This window comes from Meriones unguiculatus, chromosome 14, assembly GCF_030254825.1.
Source record: "Meriones unguiculatus strain TT.TT164.6M chromosome 14, Bangor_MerUng_6.1, whole genome shotgun sequence".
NCBI classification, from domain to species: Eukaryota; Metazoa; Chordata; class Mammalia; order Rodentia; family Muridae; genus Meriones; species Meriones unguiculatus.
Genome location: NC_083361.1, coordinates 29,035,476 through 29,057,161, shown reverse-complemented (window position 1 = coordinate 29,057,161; position 21,686 = coordinate 29,035,476). Strand labels below are relative to the sequence as shown.

Below are 21,686 nucleotides of genomic sequence, written 5' to 3'. Positions count from 1 at the left end.
AACAAATGCAGTTCCTTTTTGGGCCAGGCAGGCCAAATCCTGGCTTTCAGCTCTGGCCTCCTGGCCGGGGCTTGGTGTCCACCTCAGACATGTGGGCGGAGTAATGGAATAGAGGATCGAAGTGGGGTGGATGCATGCTCAGGGGAGCACATGAGCTTGCCATGTCACCTCCCTGCTTTCTTCCTTGTTTCTGTCCTCCCATGTGTATATTTAGAGAGAGAGAGGAGGCTATGGTGTGGGGGGGGGGGTGGGGGCAGGCCGACCTCGCTGATCCTGGTACCCAGAGCGTCTCCGGTAACCACTGGGCTTGGTGGGGCCCACAGGCCTGGCTAGTGGCTGCCCCTCGGGAAACACTTCACCTTCTCTGAGTTCTCTGGCTACCTGCCGAGCTCCTTGTCTTGTTGAGCCCCTTGTCCTGTTTGGCTTTGTTGTGGGTGAGGACTGGGCTTTATCTTAGCATGTGTCTGCTGTGGTGTCCCGGTGGCTGCTCTGGGGCCAGCCCCCTGAAAGGCGAAGAGAGGCATGAACACACCCCTGGGTGTTTGAGATGGGAAGGGGGCTGCTTCTGCTTTACAAAGCAAGGTGTGAGATTTGGTGAAATGCATAAGAAAGACATACACTGGCCGCTTTCTGATGACAGAGTAGGGCAAGGGAGACCAGAGCGTGTTCCCACGGTGCTTTGTTTATCCATCCTTGAAGGGCACCAGGAGCAGTTAGGAAAAAATGTGAATATCAAAGTCTTTTTTATTTCTTTAATTAATTAATTACAATTTATTCACTTTGTATCCCCTGAATATCGGAGTCTTAGAAGACAGGTGCACAGAATATCTGTAGGTTCACTATATTTCTGTAAAACCAATGATACGACGAAGCACAGGAAGAAAATCCCAGGCCTAGCCTTCCTCACTCTGTGCTCTTCCATCTTCCTCACCTCGGCTAGGATGATGGAAGCTGGGAAGGCCGCAGAGATGGCACACCTCTCTTGAGTGTGAGAAGGGCATCCTGGGGTCGGTCAGATAGGTGCCTCCCGGCAGTGACTGATCCTTTCTGAGCTTGGTTTCTGCAGCTGAGAAACAAAATGAAACCTATGGAAACATCCATTGTTTACAGGGTAGCTAAGAGCCCCACTGACCTGGTGAGCCGGAAGACTGCCAGATCGAAAGGTAGGGGGTGGCAGTACAGCAGCCTGGGAATACATGATTTGCTTTTAGCCTCTGGGGACCCCTGGACTTTTCTCAGCTGAAAATGATAGCAGTTATCCTCACCAGGGACAGGACCCAAGCTCTGTATGTTGGGTGCGGCCGCAGGCTTTTGGTTCAATCAGCATCTTTGGGTCCAGTCTGGGGTGTGCAGGTTCTGTGTCAGGGTCCCCAAGACCACCTGAAGGCTTTGGGATTTGCTAGAAGGGCTCTCAAGATGCAGCACCTGCGTGTACCCACAAGCCTCAGTTTATTACAAAAAAAGACATAGAGCAATTCAGCCAAGGGGAGGGACACACAGGACACGGTCTGCAGGGTACCAGGCTAGGTCTCTCCCAGTGAGGCACCGGCACCTCGTGTCTGTCGGGGAAGCTCTTCGAGGTGCCTCGGCTTTGCTCAGACATCTGCATAGCATATCCCCAGTTTCAGACTCCTGGAAGGAACTCAGGTACCCAGCATAAATCAATCACATGTTTGTGTAAACAGATCACACGTAGCGAGCCTCCCCTAGTCAATCTGATGGGAACTGTCCTGAACTCCTGGTTCACGGAGGGGCCAGGCCGGCGTGGTTGTCTTCGGCTCTCGGGCAGACCCCTCCTTGCGTGCCTCCCTGCTGCAGATCACTGTGGAGGACTACGAACAGGCTGCCAAGAGCCTGGCCAAGGCCCTGATGATCCGGGAGAAGTATGCGCGGCTTGCCTACCACCGCTTCCCAAGGACCACAGCCCAGTACCTGGCTCAGCAGGGGGAAAGCGTCCCTTTGGAGGAGGGCCTCCCAGGTATGGGGTCTGGGGAACAAATGGGACTCTCTGTGTGAGCCTGACCCAAGAGTGGGTTGGGACTTCCTGCTGGCTGAATATTTTTCTATCAGTGGTGGTTTTGTTTTGTTTTGTTTTTTGAGTTGGGGCTCCTGCTGTTGTTTAAAATGGTGTAATCAAATGGACAGTGTAGGATGGGTCCCAGCCGACACAGAGCCCATGTGCCCTGGGCAGAGGGAGTGAAACATGCCTGCTTTCTTATCTGGACTGTGCCAGTTTCTTGGACCTTGTGAAGACTGCTTCTCTAAATTTCAGGTTTACAGTCTGAAAAATGAGAATGCTAGCAATCACTACCTCCCTGGGTGATACTGTGTGAATGTGTTTGGAGTGCTTTAGTGCAGGTCTGACATCTAGAATGTTCCATAAATGGCAGCCATACTGTCATACTGAGGGACCTAGGAGTAGCAGAGGCTCCTAAATCAAGGGCATGGGACCCTCACCCTTGAAACCCAGGGATGGGGATTAGATGAGGATCATATCCAGCTGGTTCCCTGATTGTTTTGGGGTAATGGGTGCCAGGTTGTCCCTGGTTTTGGTTCAGTTCTGTGTTGAGCATCCCTTTCCAACAGGGAGGGGGCAGGGCAGATCTCAGCCTTCCCCAGGCTGTTTCCCCATGTGTCTGAGGATCCCATTGGCAGGGGCCAGATTGCTGTGTGCTTTCTGTGGCAGAAGGGCCTTGTGTTCTGCTGTGGTGAGGCGAGGCAATCCCTGGTGGGTGGTCTGTGGCTTCATAGAGGCCTTTCCAGCTCTCTGCCGCTACACAACACTAGCACTATCCAGAGACTCCTGGGATGGCCTGTTGTTGTGCCTGATGGGGCCATCAGCGTCCTGCTCTGCTGTGTTCTTCCTCCTCTATGACCATCACAGCTTAGGGTCAGCCTGTTCCAGAGTGCTGAGGCAGGACGCCCCGCCCTAGGCCCGGGTGCTTCTTCCAATCAGGAGCCAAGGTTCCTCCTGCCTGGCGGCAGCTGGCCTACAAGTTGCTGGCTGATGTGCTGTGTTTATTGTCTGGCCAGACACAGCTGATTAAGAGCTGAGACCTCATGAGACTAATGAGAATGCAGATGCTCCCAACCGTTGATGGATTGCGCTCCTAGCAAATCATTTGGAAGCTGAAAATATCCTACGTTGTAAATGCAGTTAATGCAACCAACTTAGGTTAACCATGCTCAGAACGTTTCCGTGAGTCCACACCTGGGCAGGATCACTTAGTGATCACTTAGTAACAAAGTGCTGAACACCCAGGATCTCATGGATTTTGCTGGCCTACAGACACACTTCTGCACAATCAAAAAAAAAAAAAATCCTTAGGTTGAACCATTGTAAGCAATGCCCCGTGATCCTTGTGCAGGGCACACCTGTTTACAAAGCATTTCCCTGCCCATGCTTTTACAGCCTTCACTACAGCCTGCTGGGTAGGCGTCTCAGGAGGAGTGAGGATCCCAGAGGCAAAGAGGCTTTCAGGTCTTACAGCCAGGAAATAGCAGAGGTGTTTTACTGCTTGACTTGGGCAGACTCTGCCCGGCCCCAGGCTGGGCAGTTCCTGCTCTGGGAGGACAGGGCCTGGCCACTGCTCCTTCTGCTCTTTTAGGGACAGGGTGGCTTCTTAAGTTCTTGGCTGCCTTGGGCTCAGGGAAAATGTGGGAAGAGGGGCCAGTTTTTCCCCCCAGACTTTCCGGTGCTGTCCATTCTCTTACTGGGAGAACACCTAGCCATTCTTCCCTAATAAAATAAAATAAAACAAACATGCTCAAGGGCCAAGAAGGACAAAAAAAAAAAAAAGGTTAAATTCATTTTTATTAAGCTAAACACACACACATGTACATGCACACACACACGGCACACATGTACACACATGCACACACACAGCACAAATGCACACACATACATGTGCACACATGCACTAATGTGTCAGCCTTGGGACAGGGTTGTGCTAGAGACTAAAGAGCTAACAACACAAACCGGTCTGTCTTCTGATACTCGAGGTGTGGAGAGCAGTTATCTCACGAAGTGGTGAGAGTTGTAGATACAGACAAACCAGGGAAGCTGACAGCATGCATGAGGTCAGGGTGGTCTGGCCGTCACTGTCACTCTCCTGTTTTGCAGACTTCCACCCTCCCCCACTGCCCCAGGAAGACCCTTACTGCCTGGATGACGCGCCCCCCAACCTGGGCTACCTGGTCCGCATGCAGGGAGGTGTTCTCTTTGTGTATGACAATCAGACGATGCTGGAACGCCAGGAGCCCCACAGCCTGCCCTACCCCGACCTGGAGACCTACACCGTGGACATGAGCCACATTCTGGCACTCATCACCGATGGCCCCACGTAAGCCTGTTTCCCCAACTCCCCCTTTCATTGTGTGGTGTGGAGGAGCAGCTGGTTTTCCTTTCTGAGGTGGCACGGCCCTGGAGTTGTGACCACTGGGCCCTGCCGCACACACAGGTGGGAGCTGCTGTGAGGTAGTGGCCACCGTGGACCTGCATCATATACTACCACCCCTCTCTTCAGGCAGGGAAACACTGCAGAGAGCTGCCAGCCGCCAGCCCAGGGCATGGGCTTACATGGAGGGAGTAGTGAAGACTCTTGCCTCAGCTCTTGGGCTTTCTGTGTTTTTGAAAGTAGCATGAGAGGAGCCCGGGGCCCTTTGTGTGCCCAGCCACACTTGAGGGCTTGGCTGGAGCTGACGGGAAAAGTGGCTTTCTCTCTGGCAGGGATATGAGCTAATCAGTGGTGAGGGTCAGTTACCTGCAGCTTGGGAATGGGAGTCTGGGGAAGGCGAGGGGCTGCCAGGGGGCCACGTTGCCCCTCCCTCACTCCTGCCCTTAGGGTTTTGCTGTACAGGGTGTGGGCCTAGTCTCTGAGAGAGAAGAGCAGGACGGGGGAGGGTGGGCAGCTGGCTCTTGGTCCTCACTGGTCAGAGGCTGGAACTAAGATCCAGGAGGGGAAGGAACCGTTTCCTGGCCAGGGATGTGGAGCAGTGACTGTTGTCTGAGAAGTTGTCAAGGAGCATGTCCTTCTTGGGACAGAGGCTGGACAAAGCGACCTTAACCTTCCTTTCCCATTCTGAGACCCCTGAGCTCAACCCAGGGCTCATCTCTACAGATAGTGACTCGCTGAGGGTTGATTCTGTTGCTGTGTATTTATATGTGCCTGTGTATATCTGCATATGCAGAGGTCAGCAGCTGTTGGGTCCCCCCCTCCCCCCCAGAGCTGGAATTACAGGCAGTTGCGATTTGGATGCTTGGAATCAAACTCAGGTCTTCTGAAAGAACAAATCCCATCTTAACCGCTGAGCCATCTCTCTAGCTCCAAGCAGCTGCTCTTTATGGAGGCCAAGGGGACTAGATGTGAAGGCAGACGCTGCTCAGGAATGCCGAGGAAGAAGGGTGGCATGAATTGTGGTCTATTCTGTGTGGATGGGCAGCTGAGCCAGGTGTGGGAGACATCTGGCCACAGCAGTGTGTCTCACTTTGCCGGCTGAGGAGAAGTTCCTCCCTGTGAGCGCTTCCTCTGGGTGGGGAGCCTGGGGGGTGGGTCCCACAGAGCTTTCTTTCCCAGTGTTCCTCACTGAAAGTCTCTTCTTCCTGTCCTGGAGTCTCAGAGTTGAGGAGCCCTTAGGGTCTCGGGATGTAGGGACAGTTGGTCATTGATGCCTCTGTATCCCAAGGTAGGCAGGCTGTATGATATAGTTTGACTGCATCACTGATATTCTGGGCAATGAATTCTGCCTTTAAAGGTTCAGGTGGTTGAGGACAGGTGAGAAGAACAATGGGAGGAGCTGCTGTGCTCAGCAGGACACAGACCCCAGAACATGCACTTCAGTCTGGGGTGTTACCATCTCCACAGTTATGCATGGGATAGTTATTCCTGTGCTCATCACCCAAACACACAAGGCAGCGAAAGCCTGCTCGGGGTCCCAGAGTTGGAGCCCCCACCCCCGCTGTGTCTTGACTGTCCCCTCACATGCATGATGGCCTATGTGTGCTGACCAGTTCAACCAGGTCTGAGGAAAGCTGGAGGCATCTCTGCTCTTCCTCCTCCACCCTGTCAGACTTTGACCCTTCCACCCGGGGTCACTACTCTCTCTGGAGTTTGCTTAACTGTTGTTTGGGGTGGTTTCTTACTGCGGTCTCTATTTCTTCCCAACTTGCAGGAAAACCTATTGTCACCGGCGGCTGAACTTTCTGGAATCCAAGTTTAGCCTCCATGAGATGTTAAATGAAATGTCAGAGTTCAAGGAATTAAAGAGTAACCCCCACAGAGACTTCTATAATGTGAGAAAGGTAGGTGATGGCCAGGGTTCGAGACACTCCTTAGACCCCATATTGGGCCAAGGGAATGACGCCTTGAGTCCATCTAGGTCCAGAGCTGGGTGGGTGTCAGGGTCCCTGACTGAACACCTCTTGGTCATAGGAGCCTGTGTGTTAAGATGTGCATGAGCAGAAGAAAGACTGGGGAGCTGCATCCTTGCGTTGGGTTGCGCCTGGGACACCCTGGTAGCACTTTAGGTCCACGGCGGCTTTAGTATTGGTCTCTCTCCAGAATCAGGACACAGCCCATTGGTTGGTCCTAACAGTGGCGGCTTTAGGGTAGCAGATGTGTTCAGAGTCACCACAAAGAAAAAGCCTTTACGACCCCTTTGGACTTTGGAATTGTCAGGTTTACATCTTTTGAAGTCGGGTGTCCTACAGCAAAGCACGGAGGTGCTCCTGTCCCCTCGGAATGGCTGAGTGGCTCGGGCACCTTCCGCCTGCAGGGCCTGCAAGGGCAGGTGTGTGTGTGTTAAAGGAGTGTAAAGGATTCTGGCCTGGGGTGTTTCCATTTTCTTCCAAGTAGGTAGGACACACTGAGGCTTGGGTTCAAGCTGGGCATGGCTCTGATGGACAGCAAGAGTTACTTTCTGCTGAGAAGAATTTTGAGAGACAAGTGTTGTGCCAGGGCTGGGGAGTGGCTTTCGGGGAGAGGTCAGAAATGAGCAGGAGAGAGCCTGTGGTGTGGGGAAAGAAAAGAGTGACATTCCGGGGAGGGAGCAGCATTGCAGATGTGAGGACAGGGGGAGAAATAGAGAGAGTGCAAGCTTGTGGGGCTGGACCTTAGGTGTGAGCCAGGTCGGGAGGGGGAGGCTACAGAGCTGAGGGAAGGTTCTGAACCATGGAAGACTGGACTTCTTAAAGGATGCCAGAAGCCTCAGACTGGACCAACGGGCTTCTGGAGTGAGAGTGGAGCTTGTGGGTTATGAGACATTTAATAAGTGTCTTAGGTACCTGGGCAGAAATGAAAGGTCTTGCACAGTTAGACCACTTAACCTGGACATGATAGCCAGGGATTGGCTGTTCAGGGATTGGTTCCCTGAAGCTGTTATCAGTTACTCATGTCTGCCATTGGTATGCAAATAGTGTTAGCTCAAGTCCCAGATATCAGACAGTCCTGAAACGCTACTGTTTGGTGACAGTTGGTGTAGATGTTCCTGCTGAGTTGAAGACACCAACCTCCAATGAAGGCCCTTTTGACTAATTCCTAGAAGAGTCACTTTAGAGGTTCTGAAACTTAGACTGGGTGATTGATAGCGCAGCTGTTTTCATCCTGTATCATCCTGTGACTCACAGGAGCCATGCCAGGCCATGTGTATACTGGAGGAAGTAGCTAGAACTGCAGAAGAATGTGTGGAGTCATGCTGAGGTAGGCCGTGCGGCAGGGAGCTGGTCTCCCAGCTCTGACATGCTGGAGCCTCAGTGCCACCACTGCCATCTCAGTGGTGTTCTGGGTTGCACAGATTTGAGCTGTTCCTGTCTTGGAGGAGTGTCAGGCTGGTGGCAGGAAGGACCCCGATGAGTGAGCGATGTGCCCAACGCCATGGACTGGCTGGGATTATGTGCACAGAAGCCCAATAGATCAAATGTCTGACTTGGCATGTCTTACAGATGGCCAACCAGCTGTGAACAGCCTTCCCTGGCTGGAGGTCAGTACCTCCTCACCTCAGCCTTGGCAGAGAGCCCAGACTGTTGCAGCTCTAGGGTGCAGGCCGGAGTCTGGGAGCAGCCTGATTTGTGACCTTTCTTGGTCTTCCTGGGCTCATGAAAGGTGAGCCAGCATGCCCACCGTGCCTCTAGGTCACCTCCTCCTTTAGCCAGGTGACAGTCTGTAGGTGAATCACAGTAAAAAGAGAGTAGGGATGGAGGTGGTAGGGAGCGAGGACCAGGCAACATGAGGCGTGCCCATATCCTAAGCTTAAATGACAATGGTTTTTGTTTTGTTTTACAAAAGTAAGCTCTGGCTTGTAGGGTGTGAGGGTGGTCTAGTTGATAGAGGACAAGGGGACCAGGACCAGGAAAGAGGTCACTCTGGACTCAGGAGCGAGGGTTCTTGTGGTGACAGTGAGGACATCTGTTCAAAAGGTGGAGCTGACAGGATTGGCGGGTGCTGAGAGAAGGGACCGGGAAGGCTGAGCATGCCCCACTTCTTCATGGTGAGCATCTGAGTTCACACTGTGTCATTTCTCAGACCCTGAGAACTGCGAGGTGACCAGCTTTGGGTTGTGGTCTGAGATGGAGAGTACATTCTTGGAGGAACACTAAATCTGAATGATCTTCAAGTTCCTCACATAGAGATGCCAGCTAGATAGTTAGCTAGTTCTGGAACTTCAGCTTGTGGTCCACATTTGGGAGTTGCTGGTTGAATGAGAAAAGTTAGGGTCACAGACGGGGGCTAGAGAGATGGCTCAGTGATTAACAGCTCTTGGTGTCCTTGCAGAGGGCTGGAGTTCAGTCCCCAGCACCCATGACAGGTAGCTCACAACTGCGTGTAGCTTCATCACCAAGGGATCCAATGCCCTCTTCAGGAGTCCCTCGCCTCAAACCTCCTCTCTCTCAGGCCTCCCCTCTCTCTCTCAAGCATCCTCCCTCCCTTTTCCTCTTCCTCTCTCTCTGAGGCCTCCCCTCAAACATCCTCCCTTTCCATCTTCCTATCCCTGTCTCTCTCTCTGACCCCTCCCACATCAAAACATCAATAAAAATTATCTTTGAAGGCACAGGCGGCATATGTCTGAGTGAGGATGAGCTGTCACAGGAGAGATCAGAGGTGAAGAGACAGGAGTTTAGCATGATGTGGAAGACCTGAGACATTCTTCAAGGATGGCAAGATCGCACTGGGCCCCTTGCTGGTGCCTCCTGTGGAGAATCTGTGTTTTCAGTGAGTGCAGGGAGACCCGAGCAGAGCCGGAGGCTCTGAGATCTGAGTCCGCATGTTGGTTGGCTTCCAGTCAGGGCATCTGTTTTGGTATGGGGCTCGGAATCTCTGGGTTCCGGGTGAGGCAGAGTTGACTGAGGAGGGTGTGGTGGTCACCCTCTGAACTCTCTTAAGGGTATTTGGGGTTTCCCAGAGTGGGATTTCAATGGTTATATGAAACCTCTCCGTTTACTCATTCATTCACTCACCCATTGACTCACCTGATCCTTTCAACCAGTCCTTGGGGTGAGTGCTGAACTGGGTGCAGTGAACCTGGCCCCTGTCTTTGAAGAACTCCCAGGGGGACAGAAACATGTAAGAGGGGTCAAGAGGGTGTGCCCATCAGTGTGGATGACTGTACCAAATGCCCAGGCTGTCTGAGCGAAAGAGAACGGATCAGCTGTGCCCAGGGGATCAGGGTTGGCTTTTCCATGTGGAGGAGGCAGAAGGAAACAGACTTGGTGGGAAGGAAGCAGGCCCGCAGGCCGAGGAAAGGTGCAGGCAGTGCGGGACAGCCTAATCCAGCGGGGTGTCTGAGAGGCCATAGTGGCTCCCCACACGAGATGGGGGGGGGGGGGACGGCAGAAAGGGGACAATTAAAGTTGCCTGCCGTCTGAATTCCAGGTTAAAGCGCTGGGCCGCCCCCTGAGGATGCAAGGGCCATTGAGAACTTGTCAAGAGGGGAAAAAAAAATAACCAATATAAAACCATCTTAGTGGTGTCTGGACGTAGGCCGGACGGCAGGTCTGCCGGGAGGGAGACTGGCTCTGAGGCGGGAGGGAAAATGGAAAGGGGGACGGTGGGTGTGGCGTCCACGGCCCACGAAGTGGCGCCGCACCCCGGGGAGGGCACCGAGCCTCTCAGCCGGGCCACGTGTTCCAGGTGGACACGCACATTCACGCCGCGGCCTGCATGAACCAGAAGCACCTGCTGCGCTTCATCAAGCACACGTACCAGACGGAGCCCGACAGGACGGTGGCCGAGAAGCTCGGCCGGAAGATCACGCTGCGGCAGGTGTTCGACAGCCTGCACATGGACCCCTACGACCTCACGGTGGACTCGCTGGACGTCCACGCGGTGAGTGCGCGCCGGCCCGCAGAAGCGGAGCCTGGGCCGTCGGTGGCCGGAACCGCCTTTCCTTGTAGTCGGGTGTTAGTGAGGAACGGGCTGGGAACGAACGCAGGACGCGAAGCGGGATGGTTCCAAGTACTAAGCCCCTCAGGCACCTAGGAGTCCTGTTTCCGCAGGTGACCCGCTGAAGCTTTTGTTTTCTTGTCAATAAAAACAATGACTGTGGGGCGGGAGCGACGGTTAAGGGAGCGGGTTAAGAGCTCTTGTGGCTCCTGCGGGAGGCCGGGCTTCACTTCCCAGAACCCGGTTAGCGCGCGAGCACCTGTAGCTGCAGGGCTAGGGGCCTGGCGCCCTCTTCTGGCCATTGCAGGCACTGCCGGTAATTGGCGTCCATCTGGCCAAGCGGGCACACACGCATAAGTGAAAAGTCAATACGGTGATGACTACCCTGCACCTTGTTATTTTTCAAAGTTGTTAAAATGCCAAATGACGATGCGGTTGATGTAGAAACACAATAGCGGTTTTTAAAAAAGAATTCCACAGAATTCATTGCTCCTACTCCTACTCTTGAAGGCACTGAAAACGAGGACTTCAGTAGACACGTGCCCACCAATGCTCATAGAGGGTTATCGTCAATATCCAAAAGCAGGAAGCAACACAAGGATTGAGTCACAGGAAACAAGCAACCCACACGTAACAGAGACACGCAGTAAACGCCGTTCAGACTTAAAAAGCCACTTTTTTATTCTGAGTCCCCTTTTTGCGGTTTATGTGTGTCTGCGCGTGTGTGGAGGCCCAAGGGTGATACCAGGAATTGTCCTGGAGGGCTCTCCCACCTTAGTCTTTGAAGCAGGGTCTCTCAGTCAGGCGCAGAGCTCACGGTACGGCTGGTCTTAGCCAGCCTCTTTGGGAGCTCCTCTCTCTGCTTTCCGAGGCCGGATGACAGGTGGCGCCGCTATGCCCGGCTGGCATTTCTGTGGGTTCCTGGGATCTGAACTCTGGTCATGGGGAATGTAGTAACACATTAGCTGCTGATCCTCCCCAACCCTAAATCCTTATTTTTGATGTTCAGTGGTGTCTGGTCTGTGTTCCTCAGACCTCCAGGCTCTTGATACTCCACTACAGAGCGGATGCCCCAGATCTAGTGCCTTGAGAGTTCCAAAGAGTCCTATGGCTGACTGAAGGGACATGGTCCTGGCACACAGAATGCCCAAATTTCATGCAGAAAATTATGTAGAGCTGGGTTTGCTGACACATGCCTGTAATCCTAGTACTAAGGAGGATGAGTCTGGAGGACTGCAAGTTTGAGGCTAATTCTCACTACATAGTGAAACTTTTTCTGAAAGAAAGAAAGAAAGAAAGAAAGAAAGAAAGAAAGAAAGAAAGAAAGAAAGAAAGAAAGAGAGGGAGGAAGGAGGGAAGGAAAGATAGAGAGATAGAGGTGGGGAGGGGGAATGACCACATCTTCCAGTGAGGCTGCCAGGTAAAGAGGCCTGGAGAACTATGGTAGGTGCGAGAAAGGTGGTGGAGCAGGCTGGCGGTCTCTCCTCGTAGGGCCGGCAGACATTCCACCGATTTGACAAGTTTAACTCCAAGTACAACCCTGTGGGAGCCAGTGAGCTTCGGGACCTGTATCTGAAAACGGAAAACTACCTGGGAGGAGAGTACTTTGCTCGAATGGTCAAGGTGAGTGAGCCCTCCGCCTCTTCAGAGACCTGATGCCGCTGCCGGCTGCCTTCACAATAGTAGGGGCACGATGACCTCTGTCCCTTCCTCGCCCTGAAGGCCCTTCCATCTCCCACCCAGCACAGGCCAGTACTGTGCTTCTGCTCTCGAGTACGGGCGGGTGTGCTGTGTGGGCCAACGGCAGGGAAGGGGAGAGAAGGGAAGAGCTCTTAGAACCCTCCCGGTGCCACCCCCATCTGTTTGCAGCCTGGACTCAGCTGGCTGCAGGCTGGCTCCAGGTGGAGACACGGCTGCTACCCGGCCGGTTCTGCAGCCAGGCCTGTTTCTACAGCATGCCGGTGGTCAAACCCTGGCCTCCCTCCCAGGAGAAGCCTCGCCTGGGGAGTGGGTGCTTGTGTGGCAACGCCAGGGATTTTAGATCAGCCCTCCCACCTGTGAGCAGGTAGCTGAAGCATCCCAGGGCCCACCTGGGGACCGGGGTCTCCCACATAGCTTGGGGGTTTGGGGGCTGACTCCGTTCTTCTTGGTATCAGGAGGTGGCCCGTGAGCTAGAGGACAGCAAGTACCAGTACTCAGAACCACGGCTCTCCATCTACGGGCGAAGTCCTAAGGAATGGTCTAGCCTGGCCCGATGGTTCATTCAGCACAAGGTCTACTCACCCAACATGCGTTGGATCATTCAGGTGCCCCGGATCTAGTGAGTGCTGCCCCTGTCTGTCCTGGGTTCTCTGGGGACCACAGCCTGTCCTAGATGGCTCCTGGTGTGCTGTTGAGGGGTGGGCAGCGGTGGGGGTGCTTGGCTCTCAGCACACATCACTTTCGCTTCTGAAGACTCCATATATGAGAAGGCCTTGGTGAGGACCACCCGTTCTTCTCATGAAATGTCCGGGTGAGCCTGGGGCACGAGATGACCTGCAGTGGCCTGTGTCCCTGACCTCTCCCTGGCTGTCACTGGGAATGGCACTCTGGTCTCCAGCCGGGCTGGGCATGGGCTTAGAGGAGCCGAGTGGCAGAGTCCAGGTCACCGGAGATTTGAGGTCTCTCCTCAGCTCTCACCCGGCCTGAGTCCCTCCATGCCCCTCTCCTCGGCCTCTGGCTCGAGGCAATGCCCCATTGAGCAGGGCGGATGTTTACAAACACTGACCACACTTGGCATTTACGTCACGGAGACAGTGACGGGGTCCACCTGAGACCAAGTCCTCCTAACCAGCAAGTCTTTGATTTTTTTTCCCAGTGACATATTTAGGTCAAAGAAACTACTGCCAAGCTTCGGGAAGATGCTGGAGAACATCTTCCTGCCCCTTTTCAAGGCCACCATCGACCCCCAGGACGACCGTGAGCTTCACCTCTTCCTCAAATACGTAAGTGCCGCGGGCCCCCAGTGAGCTGAGTGGCAAAGGGGGCACTGCTCCACAGGGGGCTCTGCTGGGCTTCCTCCTGCCTCCCACTCTGCTTCCCCCCCAGCTCCTGGTCCCCAGGCACAAGCTGCCAGCTCCAACAAGCTGTATAAAGACAGGAGTGACGGGAGGCTTCTTCTCAGGGTAGTGGTTCCTGGTGATGCTGGGGAAGGCTGTGTCTGTCCATAGTTGAGGAGGGCAGCCACGGACAAGCATCACCAGCTCTTAGCCTGGAGACACCTGACGCGAAGGATTTCCCAGCTTCCTTCCCAGCAGAGAGAAGTGTCTCTGGGGACACAGCTGCATATGGCCAGGGCCCCTAGGTCTGTTGTGAGGCATCCAGCTTGTATCTCGTGGCCTGATATACCAAAGCAATCCTCTACCCATAGTTCTGAATCCAGCTCTGGAGCCTGTTAAGGGTCCAGAGCCGGGTCATGCCACTCAGATAGCTTCCTGAGCCACTCTGGTCCTGGCTGTTCAACATTAAAAGGAGGCTCCAGCCAGCCTTCCCCCTCCCCCAGCAGTGCCGTCTGTGTACCAACTAGCCGAGGAGTTGAAGGCCAGGAGGCCTTGGATGCATGGCATATCAAGCAGGCTTCCCCTGGCCCCCAGCCCATCACTGCTGCTGTTGGCAGTGGCTGCTGTTCCCTGCAGCACCGTAGCAGCTCAGACTCACCCTCATCTGGCCTGGCCTCATTTTCTCCATTGTCTCAACTGCCACACTGGGAGGGGGGTGCTGGACATTCTCCAGGCTGTCTTACTGGGCCCATTAGGAAGCCCTAAGGGACAGACTGACGTACCTGTCTTGCTGCCTTTGAGGGATAGGGCTGCAGAGGCCCAGGGTCCCCCGCCGGAAGTGTGAGCTCCTAAGCCCTGCAGGCCTGTGCGCTGAGTCCCGGATGATCTGCCCTGGCTTAGTGTCAGCATCTTTACGTCCCACACAGGTGACAGGCTTTGACAGTGTGGATGATGAGTCCAAGCACAGCGACCACATGTTCTCAGACAAGAGTCCCAGCCCGGAGCTCTGGACCAGCGAGCAGAACCCGCCCTACAGTTACTACCTGTACTACATGTATGCCAACATCATGGTGCTGAACAACCTCCGCAGGTGGGTGAAATGGCCCTGGAATGAGCCCACGTCCCACGCGCAGGGAAGCCAACACGCACACCCCCGGAGATACTTAAAATTATCACAGGACTCATGCCAGTACAGAGAGGTATCATGTGTGCAACAATGCTACACATTTGCACACATGTTCATCTGTACATACTCACCAGCCACACACTCGTGTGAACTTGTATGTTGTGAGATAGGAGACACCTGCCAACACATAATGCATGCGTGTTTATGGCTCTGCAGCAATCTGCACACACTGCATTTGTGCTTTGGAGAAATGCAACTACCATGTGATAGGTGCCGTCTAGGCACAAAGAGACAGAGTGACGCAGGCTCAGTTTACACTAAGTCTTAGGGTGGTCTGTGCATAGGCTCCACAAAGCAGAGGAAACGCAAACCCAGATACCTGGGACACAGGACACAACCACATTCCCTTTCCTGCAGTCTAATATTCCTCACACCTTCCTTTGGGAGCATGGCTGCTCACCAGCTGGCAGTGAGCCCATCCAAGTTTGTGCTGTGGAGGTTTCTGGGCTGAGAGAAGGGCCTGCGACAGGGCGGAGGTGGTCCTGAGCTGGGCTCTGGGAGATGGGCCTTCAGCACACATCACCCTCTGGGCCTTTGCTCATTTCTCCAGCAGAGGCTGGACTTGGTGTCTCATGGTGGATGGAGGCCAAAGTCCTAGAAAGCGGGAAAGCGGGGGAGAGGGGAGTGGGGCAGGCTGGGACTCTTCTCTAGTTCTAGTCTCCTCTGCCCTGGAAACCACGTCCTTGGCTTCCACCTTGTAGGAGGGGCTGTTTTTAGGATGTACTGGGTTAGCTCTCCTGACCATGCCCTGGGCTGTTCTTCCCTGGACTGGGTCCTGGCTGGGGGTGTGGGCAGGGTGAGCCAAGGGCAGGTCTTGATCTGGAGCCTCCCCTCCACAGGGAACGAGGCCTGAGCACTTTCCTGTTCCGGCCCCACTGTGGGGAGGCCGGCTCCATCACCCACCTCGTGTCTGCCTTCCTGACTGCAGACAACATTTCCCACGGGCTGCTCCTCAAGAAGGTAAAGGGGCTCCTCCTGGGAGTGGCTGCTGAGCGTGCTGGGCTCCCACCCACCTCTATAGAGTCTTGCTCAGTGGTGCTGGGAGCCGGCCCTGGAGGGCTGGTCTACCTGGAGTCTTCTTGGTTTCACTTAAACGTTTTATTTAAATTTTTTTTCAAATACGTTGTTCATATTCTTTTCTCTTTCCAACTCCTCCCTGCCTACCTACCCAACTTCATGTTCTCTCTCTCTTAGAAAACACAACTACAAAAACAATTTGGTTCACTTTAAACCATAAAATAACCACACACATTACATTTTAGATTAAAAAAAAAAGTAAATGGAAACCCCCTTACTTACTTTATAGAAAGAGTATTACCAGTTGTTTAGTATTTAGCCTTTTTCTTTCCTTTTTAAGTAGTAACTTTCATTTTTAATTATGTCTGTACATGTCTGTCTGTCTGTCTGTGTGAGGGTCTGTGCATGAGTGAGTGCAGGTGCCCGCAAAGGCTGTCAGACCTCTTGGAGCTAGAGTTACAGGTTATTGTGAAACCCCCCTCACTGAACTCAGGTGCTCTACAGGAGCACTGCACTCTCCAAGGTGCCGAGCCATTTCTCCAACCCACCTCTGTCTCCAGCATAATTTTAACTTAATAAGTGCAGGCTTTTGACTCCTTCCCATTGATGAGCATCCCTTGTTCTCTGCTGCAACATTCCTGGCCCCTCATAAAGGCCTTTGGACAAAGGATCTACCATTGGGTCAGTTGAATGACACAGACAGTCCCCAGTGGTGGGCACATTGGCTGTCTAGCTTTTGCTTCCTGTAGGCCATGTCACTGTGAAAAGGTGTTCAGCCTCCTACATACTGGGTCACTTCCAAAATGTCCCCTTGCTCTGGTCCTCTCTCTGGTCACTGGTATGGGACAAGTGCTACATCAGAAGACTGCCGTAGCACAGGCCTGCCTCTTCCCTCCCCTTGGACCACATCTCCAAGGGGGCTAGACTGTGCCCTCTGTTGCTTTCATCACTGCAATGTCCACATACCTAACAAGAAGCATCTTAAAGGAGGAAGGGCTTGTTTGACCTGCACTTTGAGGGCTACAGCCCATCGCAGCAGGGCTGGTGATGCTGCAGCCACAGTCAGGACATAGAAAATGGTTAGGAAGTGGGTCCTCGATAGAAAACTTCAAGGCCCGCAACCAGTGACCCGCTTCCTCCAGGGAGGCGCTATTTCCCAAAGGTTCCATAACCTTCCAAAGCAGCGCCACCTGACCAAATACTCAAGATCACAAGCCTCCGGAGGACATTCAAACCAACGAAATCTCAGTTTGAACTTTCCCATGCGCGTGGGGGTTCTCTTGGCCTGCCACTGCAGGGGGCCTGTGGAGGTGTAAGATGGGGTCTCCTGCACAGCACTATGCCCTACAGGCTGGAGCCAGGAGTGGGTACAAACAGTGGGCATGAGGCCCTGCATGTCACAGGGCAACGAGAGGCACGCAGGCAGTAGAGGGAGGTGCATCTGGGCATTCCAGCTTTCTTGGTCTTGGTGGAGACCTGTCCAGACACTGCACAGCCTCTGGTTTCCATGGCCTGGAGACAGCCCCCCTCCCCCCCGCCGCCCGCACGTGTCACACGCGTGTTTGTTGGTTCTTTGCAGAGTCCTGTATTGCAGTACCTCTACTACCTTGCTCAGATCCCCATTGCCATGTCCCCTCTCAGCAACAACAGCCTGTTTCTGGAATATTCCAAGAACCCACTCCGGGAATTCCTGCACAAGGGTCTCCACGTCTCCCTCTCCACGGATGACCCCATGCAGTTCCACTATACCAAGGTGAGGATGTGCGGAGCACAGTGGCGCCCCGGCCTGCTCCCCCACCCTGCCACTGTGAAGAAGCCGGCCCACGGCTCAGTTTTGTTTTGCGGGGAGGGTGTAGTGGCTTGCTGAAGATAGGTGAGTGTCTGGTGAGGAAGTCTGCCTTTCTCACTGTTGTGCCTTTTTCCCGATGTATCTCTATGATCCTGGTAGGGTTCTTAGAACTCTCTGGATTGTGTTCCTTCTTATTTGAAAGTGGGTATAAAACCATCTCTTCCCTCAGCTAACTTGAGTCTAATAGGTCCACTATGTTACACAACATACATTCAAAAATCAAAGCAAAAACGTGCCGTTCTTGAGGGGAGGAAGGTTCTACACAGACTAGGCTGGCCTTGCAAACAGAGCTACTCCCTCTCTGCCCATTCAGGCATGTGCCACCACACCTGGATTTGTTAATAGCATTTTTATGATTATACTTTGGGGCTCTGGGAAGAGAGAAGGGAAAGGTGATGTCACGCATAGAGAACAGCCACAAGTATCATGCTGCTCTTTATGGCGTGAGAACCTAGAGATGCTTTTAAAAGTATCTACAAACTCTGGTTTCTCTTCTGAGTGTGTAACTCATTCACCTTTAAAAATAGCAATGTATTGGTTTGATGACTGTAACCACAGCACTAGGGGGCTGAGGTGGCAGGAACTGGATTTTGGGAGCCAGCCTGGGCTACAGGTGAAACCCTGCATCAAAACAAAACAAAAACAACCATGAGACTAAAACCAATGACAGCAACCACCACCACCGCCACCATCCACACACCCTCCCCCCCCACAACCACTCACACCCACTCACACCCTCCCACCCACCCCCAACTCACACCCTGCTACCCTGCCACCCACACATCCACCCACACACCCACTCACACCCTCCCATCTACCCTCTCCACACATCCCCCCATCCACCCCCCACCCCCTCCACCCACACCCACTCACACCCTCCCATACACCCACCCCACACACCATCCACCCACTCCAAAATAGTAACAGAATCATTAAGTATTGTATAAATAGCAAAAAATAAAAAGTTATGAAAATAACTTTCCCAAAACAAAAATCCCAAGAGGAGTGGCATTGTTCTGCAGTTTGCTTTAATGTCTCATCTAATGGAAGACAGCTGGGCCCCATCTCCGCCTCTGCATTCAGTTTGTGGAAAAGCACGCGAAAGCAAACCTGAATCACGGCAGCCACATACTTGGCAAATGGAGTTGGCAAAAGGCTTCTGGGTCTCAGGGGTCTTCGCAGCACACTTTTAAGATCCTCAGCTCGAGGTGATAGGGAGGTAAAGAAGGGCTGGAAATGGATGGGCAAGCAGTTCCCAGCCAGAAGATAAATCAGGGCCTTGGCTAAACCCAGCCCCTTAGGGACTGATTGCACCATCTCCCACACGGAGGCTTTCTTGTTCTTACTGAATGTCACAGTTTACTCTGTTTTTCTGTCAAACCCACCATCATTTCATTGGTCAATGTCAGGCTGCTGCCTTGGGGAGCTGTCCCGCTCACAGATCCTTGTCTGGTTTGCTCCTGCCTTTACTTACGGGGCCTTCACAGAACCTTGTTTTGTCTGGTTTGCTCTTATATTGACCTCAGGAGAGCAGGGCTCCAGCTTTCTGACACTCTAGGCCCTCGGTGCTGGGGAGCAAACAAATCCAGAAGCGCCCCTGACTATCTCTTTGGTGACCCGCAGTTGCACACACACAGCTCGCAGGGATTTGGAGTTTAAGGCATGATCTTGTTTAGTGGTCCAGGGGTGAGGGAGTCAGGGCAGGCCCGGGGAGAGGAGTTTTGTGTTGTTGTAAGGCTGGAGTGTGGGCTCATCTAACCGTGTGCTCCGGGGCGGGGCCAGGAGGCGCTCATGGAGGAGTACGCCATCGCGGCCCAAGTGTGGAAGCTGAGTACCTGCGACCTTTGTGAGATCGCCAGGAACAGCGTGCTGCAGAGTGGCCTCTCCCATCAGGTGCGTGACAGTGTCCCTCCTGCCTTCAGTAAGCACTGAGCGCTGTGCACAGGGCGCCAGGTCAGGGGCACGGATGCTCAGGCTCCGGAGAAACCTCGGGGGTCATCATGGCTGCCCCTCATCTATCTCATATCTGCCCTCACAGAGGCCTTCCCTGGCTGTTCTTTCTCCTTATTTTTCCCATAGCTTGCAGACACTGTGCCATGCATTTCCTTGTGGGTTTTTGCGTAACGAGAGTTGAGTACAGAGGCCCACTCCATGCTATGTCCCCAGGCCCTACCATAGTGCTGGCACAGAGCAGGCAGTGCACACAGGACTCAGTGCTTCTGTGTGGTTCCTTTAAGAACATGACGTGGTGCTGACACCGAAAACCTGGGCATCTAATAAGGAAGAGGCAGTCTCACATGGTCTTGGGAAATGACAGTTAAAGGACTAAGTCGTGTGTGAGTTGTTCTGGGATCCGGTCTCCCCGGAAACATGCCTGCCTGCCCACATTACCTCTCTGAACCCTTCAGTTTTGCAGTTCTCCTTCCTTCTCTTCACAACAATGAAGGGAATGACCAAGTGGTCAGGGTCACAACATGGAGGTCCAGAGAGATTTGGAGTCCCATGGAAGGAGGATGTCCCCACTGAGGCTCTGCTTCAGGGACACTAGTCTGGGGGCTGGGGCTCGTGTCAAAGCTGCCTGTGAGACATAGCAATCTGGTCTCACTGATCTTTCTCTTGGCCTACAGGAGAAGCAGAAGTTTTTGGGACAGAATTATTACAAAGAAGGACCGGAGGGCAACGATATCCGAAAGACAAATGTCGCACAGATCCGGATGGCGTTCCGCTACGAGACCCTTTGCAACGAGCTCAGTTTTCTGTCTGACGCCATGAAGTCGGAGGAGATCACGGCCCTGACCAAATAGGCCCAGCGCTCCACACACTTTCACCTTCTGGTTTATTTTCACATCTGCTGGGGCTGAAGGTGGCCGAGAGCTCAGACTAGGGCTTTCACCTGTGATGAGGGCGCCTCTGAAGAAATCTCAAGCTCCCAATTTTGGTTGCCCTTTATGACCACGCCCACTTTGTTAGCATTGCTGAGCCAGAGGCCAGCCACCTCCCATGGGGGTCTGGGAGCTGGCACTTGTGTACACTTGTTCCAGATTGTCCACGTCTCTTGTGATTGGCAGTGCTTACGTGGTCAGGCTTGGGACTTTGCAAGGCTTAATGCAAGAGACACAAAGGCCTGCGAAGTGTCCACCACATTCCTCTCACAGGCCCTGCAGGGTGGTTCTCTTATGGCACCTGGCTGGCTGCCTGCCTGCCTTAAGCACCCCTCGAAGCTCCCTTTCATAAAGGGGCTACCTTGAGAGAAAGTCCGAGGCTCCCGTTGATTTGTGCATTTTTGAAATGAATTTCATGATCTGGTTGGCACCCTCCTCCCTTGCTAGTTAGGAAGCCGCAAGCACCCACGCGGCCACCCCTGCTGCGGTGGTCTTTTCCTCCTCTAGGACTCAGTGAGTCATCTCGGATGTTCTCATGGACCAGTCCAGAGCTGGGAAGAATCAGGGGAGACTCTGGGCTGTTTCCTAGTTTCCTTTAATGGGGGCCTCTGGAAAGCAAGACCCTGTGTTCTTGCTGGCTCTAATATCCTATCATTGTAGCTGTTACCACATCCCCCAGGGTCAGACCAGGGACTCCTCAGGGCAGTGAGATGTGCTTAAGGACACCCAGGACGAGAACCAGGTTCCTGGTCCAGTCTTTCCCCATTCTTCCTTTAGGCTTCACAGATTTTACATTTTTAAAAATCACTTTAACACAGTGCATTTTATAGTTTAAAGCAGATTTCTTCAGACGCCATCATGGTCCCAGGAACCAGGTATAAAGTTTTTAAGATCTATGTGGAGTTAAGCTTTATCAGACTACTCATCTTTGTTACTAGTGCCTAGAACATAGTAGGTGCTCAATAAAAACTTATGAAATAATTGAATGACTTTCTCTTTTGGCATCTGTATGTGCAGAATACTCAATAATGTTCAAGGACCTTCCTAACTACTCACAAGGCAGGACGTCCTTCTGAATCACAGTTAGATGAACCTAATTTTCCCTGGAAGATGCTTATTTCTAGATTATCTCGTCCTGTGACTGTCATTCTTCCAGTGGTCAACACAGCTTATGGAACCATGTCATCCTTTTACTAGGCAAATATACATACCATCGTATATGGCTGATTATGAAATTGAATGAAAACCTGTCATTATGAGGGACTATTTTTGAAAAGCCTCCATTTGTATACATTTGCCCAAACATAGCAAGTATTGTACAGTTTTTCATTGTATCAA

General features: G+C 53.0%; 1 protein-coding gene across 9 annotated transcripts in view; it reads left to right on the top strand.

Annotated features, from left to right (window-relative positions):
- Ampd3 (adenosine monophosphate deaminase 3) overlaps nt 1-21,498 on the top strand; it is a 45,254-nt gene extending 23,756 nt beyond the window's left edge. For all 9 annotated transcript variants that reach the window (XM_060367038.1, XM_060367036.1, XM_060367041.1 and 6 more), the window contains 12 exons: nt 1,819-1,978; nt 4,124-4,343; nt 6,172-6,301; nt 10,125-10,319; nt 11,868-11,999; nt 12,533-12,696; nt 13,234-13,360; nt 14,341-14,504; nt 15,440-15,560; nt 17,197-17,370; nt 19,249-19,359; nt 20,094-21,498. In XM_060367038.1, the coding sequence (XP_060223021.1) occupies nt 1,819-1,978; nt 4,124-4,343; nt 6,172-6,301; nt 10,125-10,319; nt 11,868-11,999; nt 12,533-12,696; nt 13,234-13,360; nt 14,341-14,504; nt 15,440-15,560; nt 17,197-17,370; nt 19,249-19,359; nt 20,094-20,270 (1,875 nt within the window). In that variant the 3' untranslated portion in view covers nt 20,271-21,498. The remainder of the gene's footprint in view (nt 1-1,818; nt 1,979-4,123; nt 4,344-6,171; nt 6,302-10,124; nt 10,320-11,867; nt 12,000-12,532; nt 12,697-13,233; nt 13,361-14,340; nt 14,505-15,439; nt 15,561-17,196; nt 17,371-19,248; nt 19,360-20,093) is intronic.
- Nucleotides 21,499-21,686: the final 188 nt, after the last annotated feature.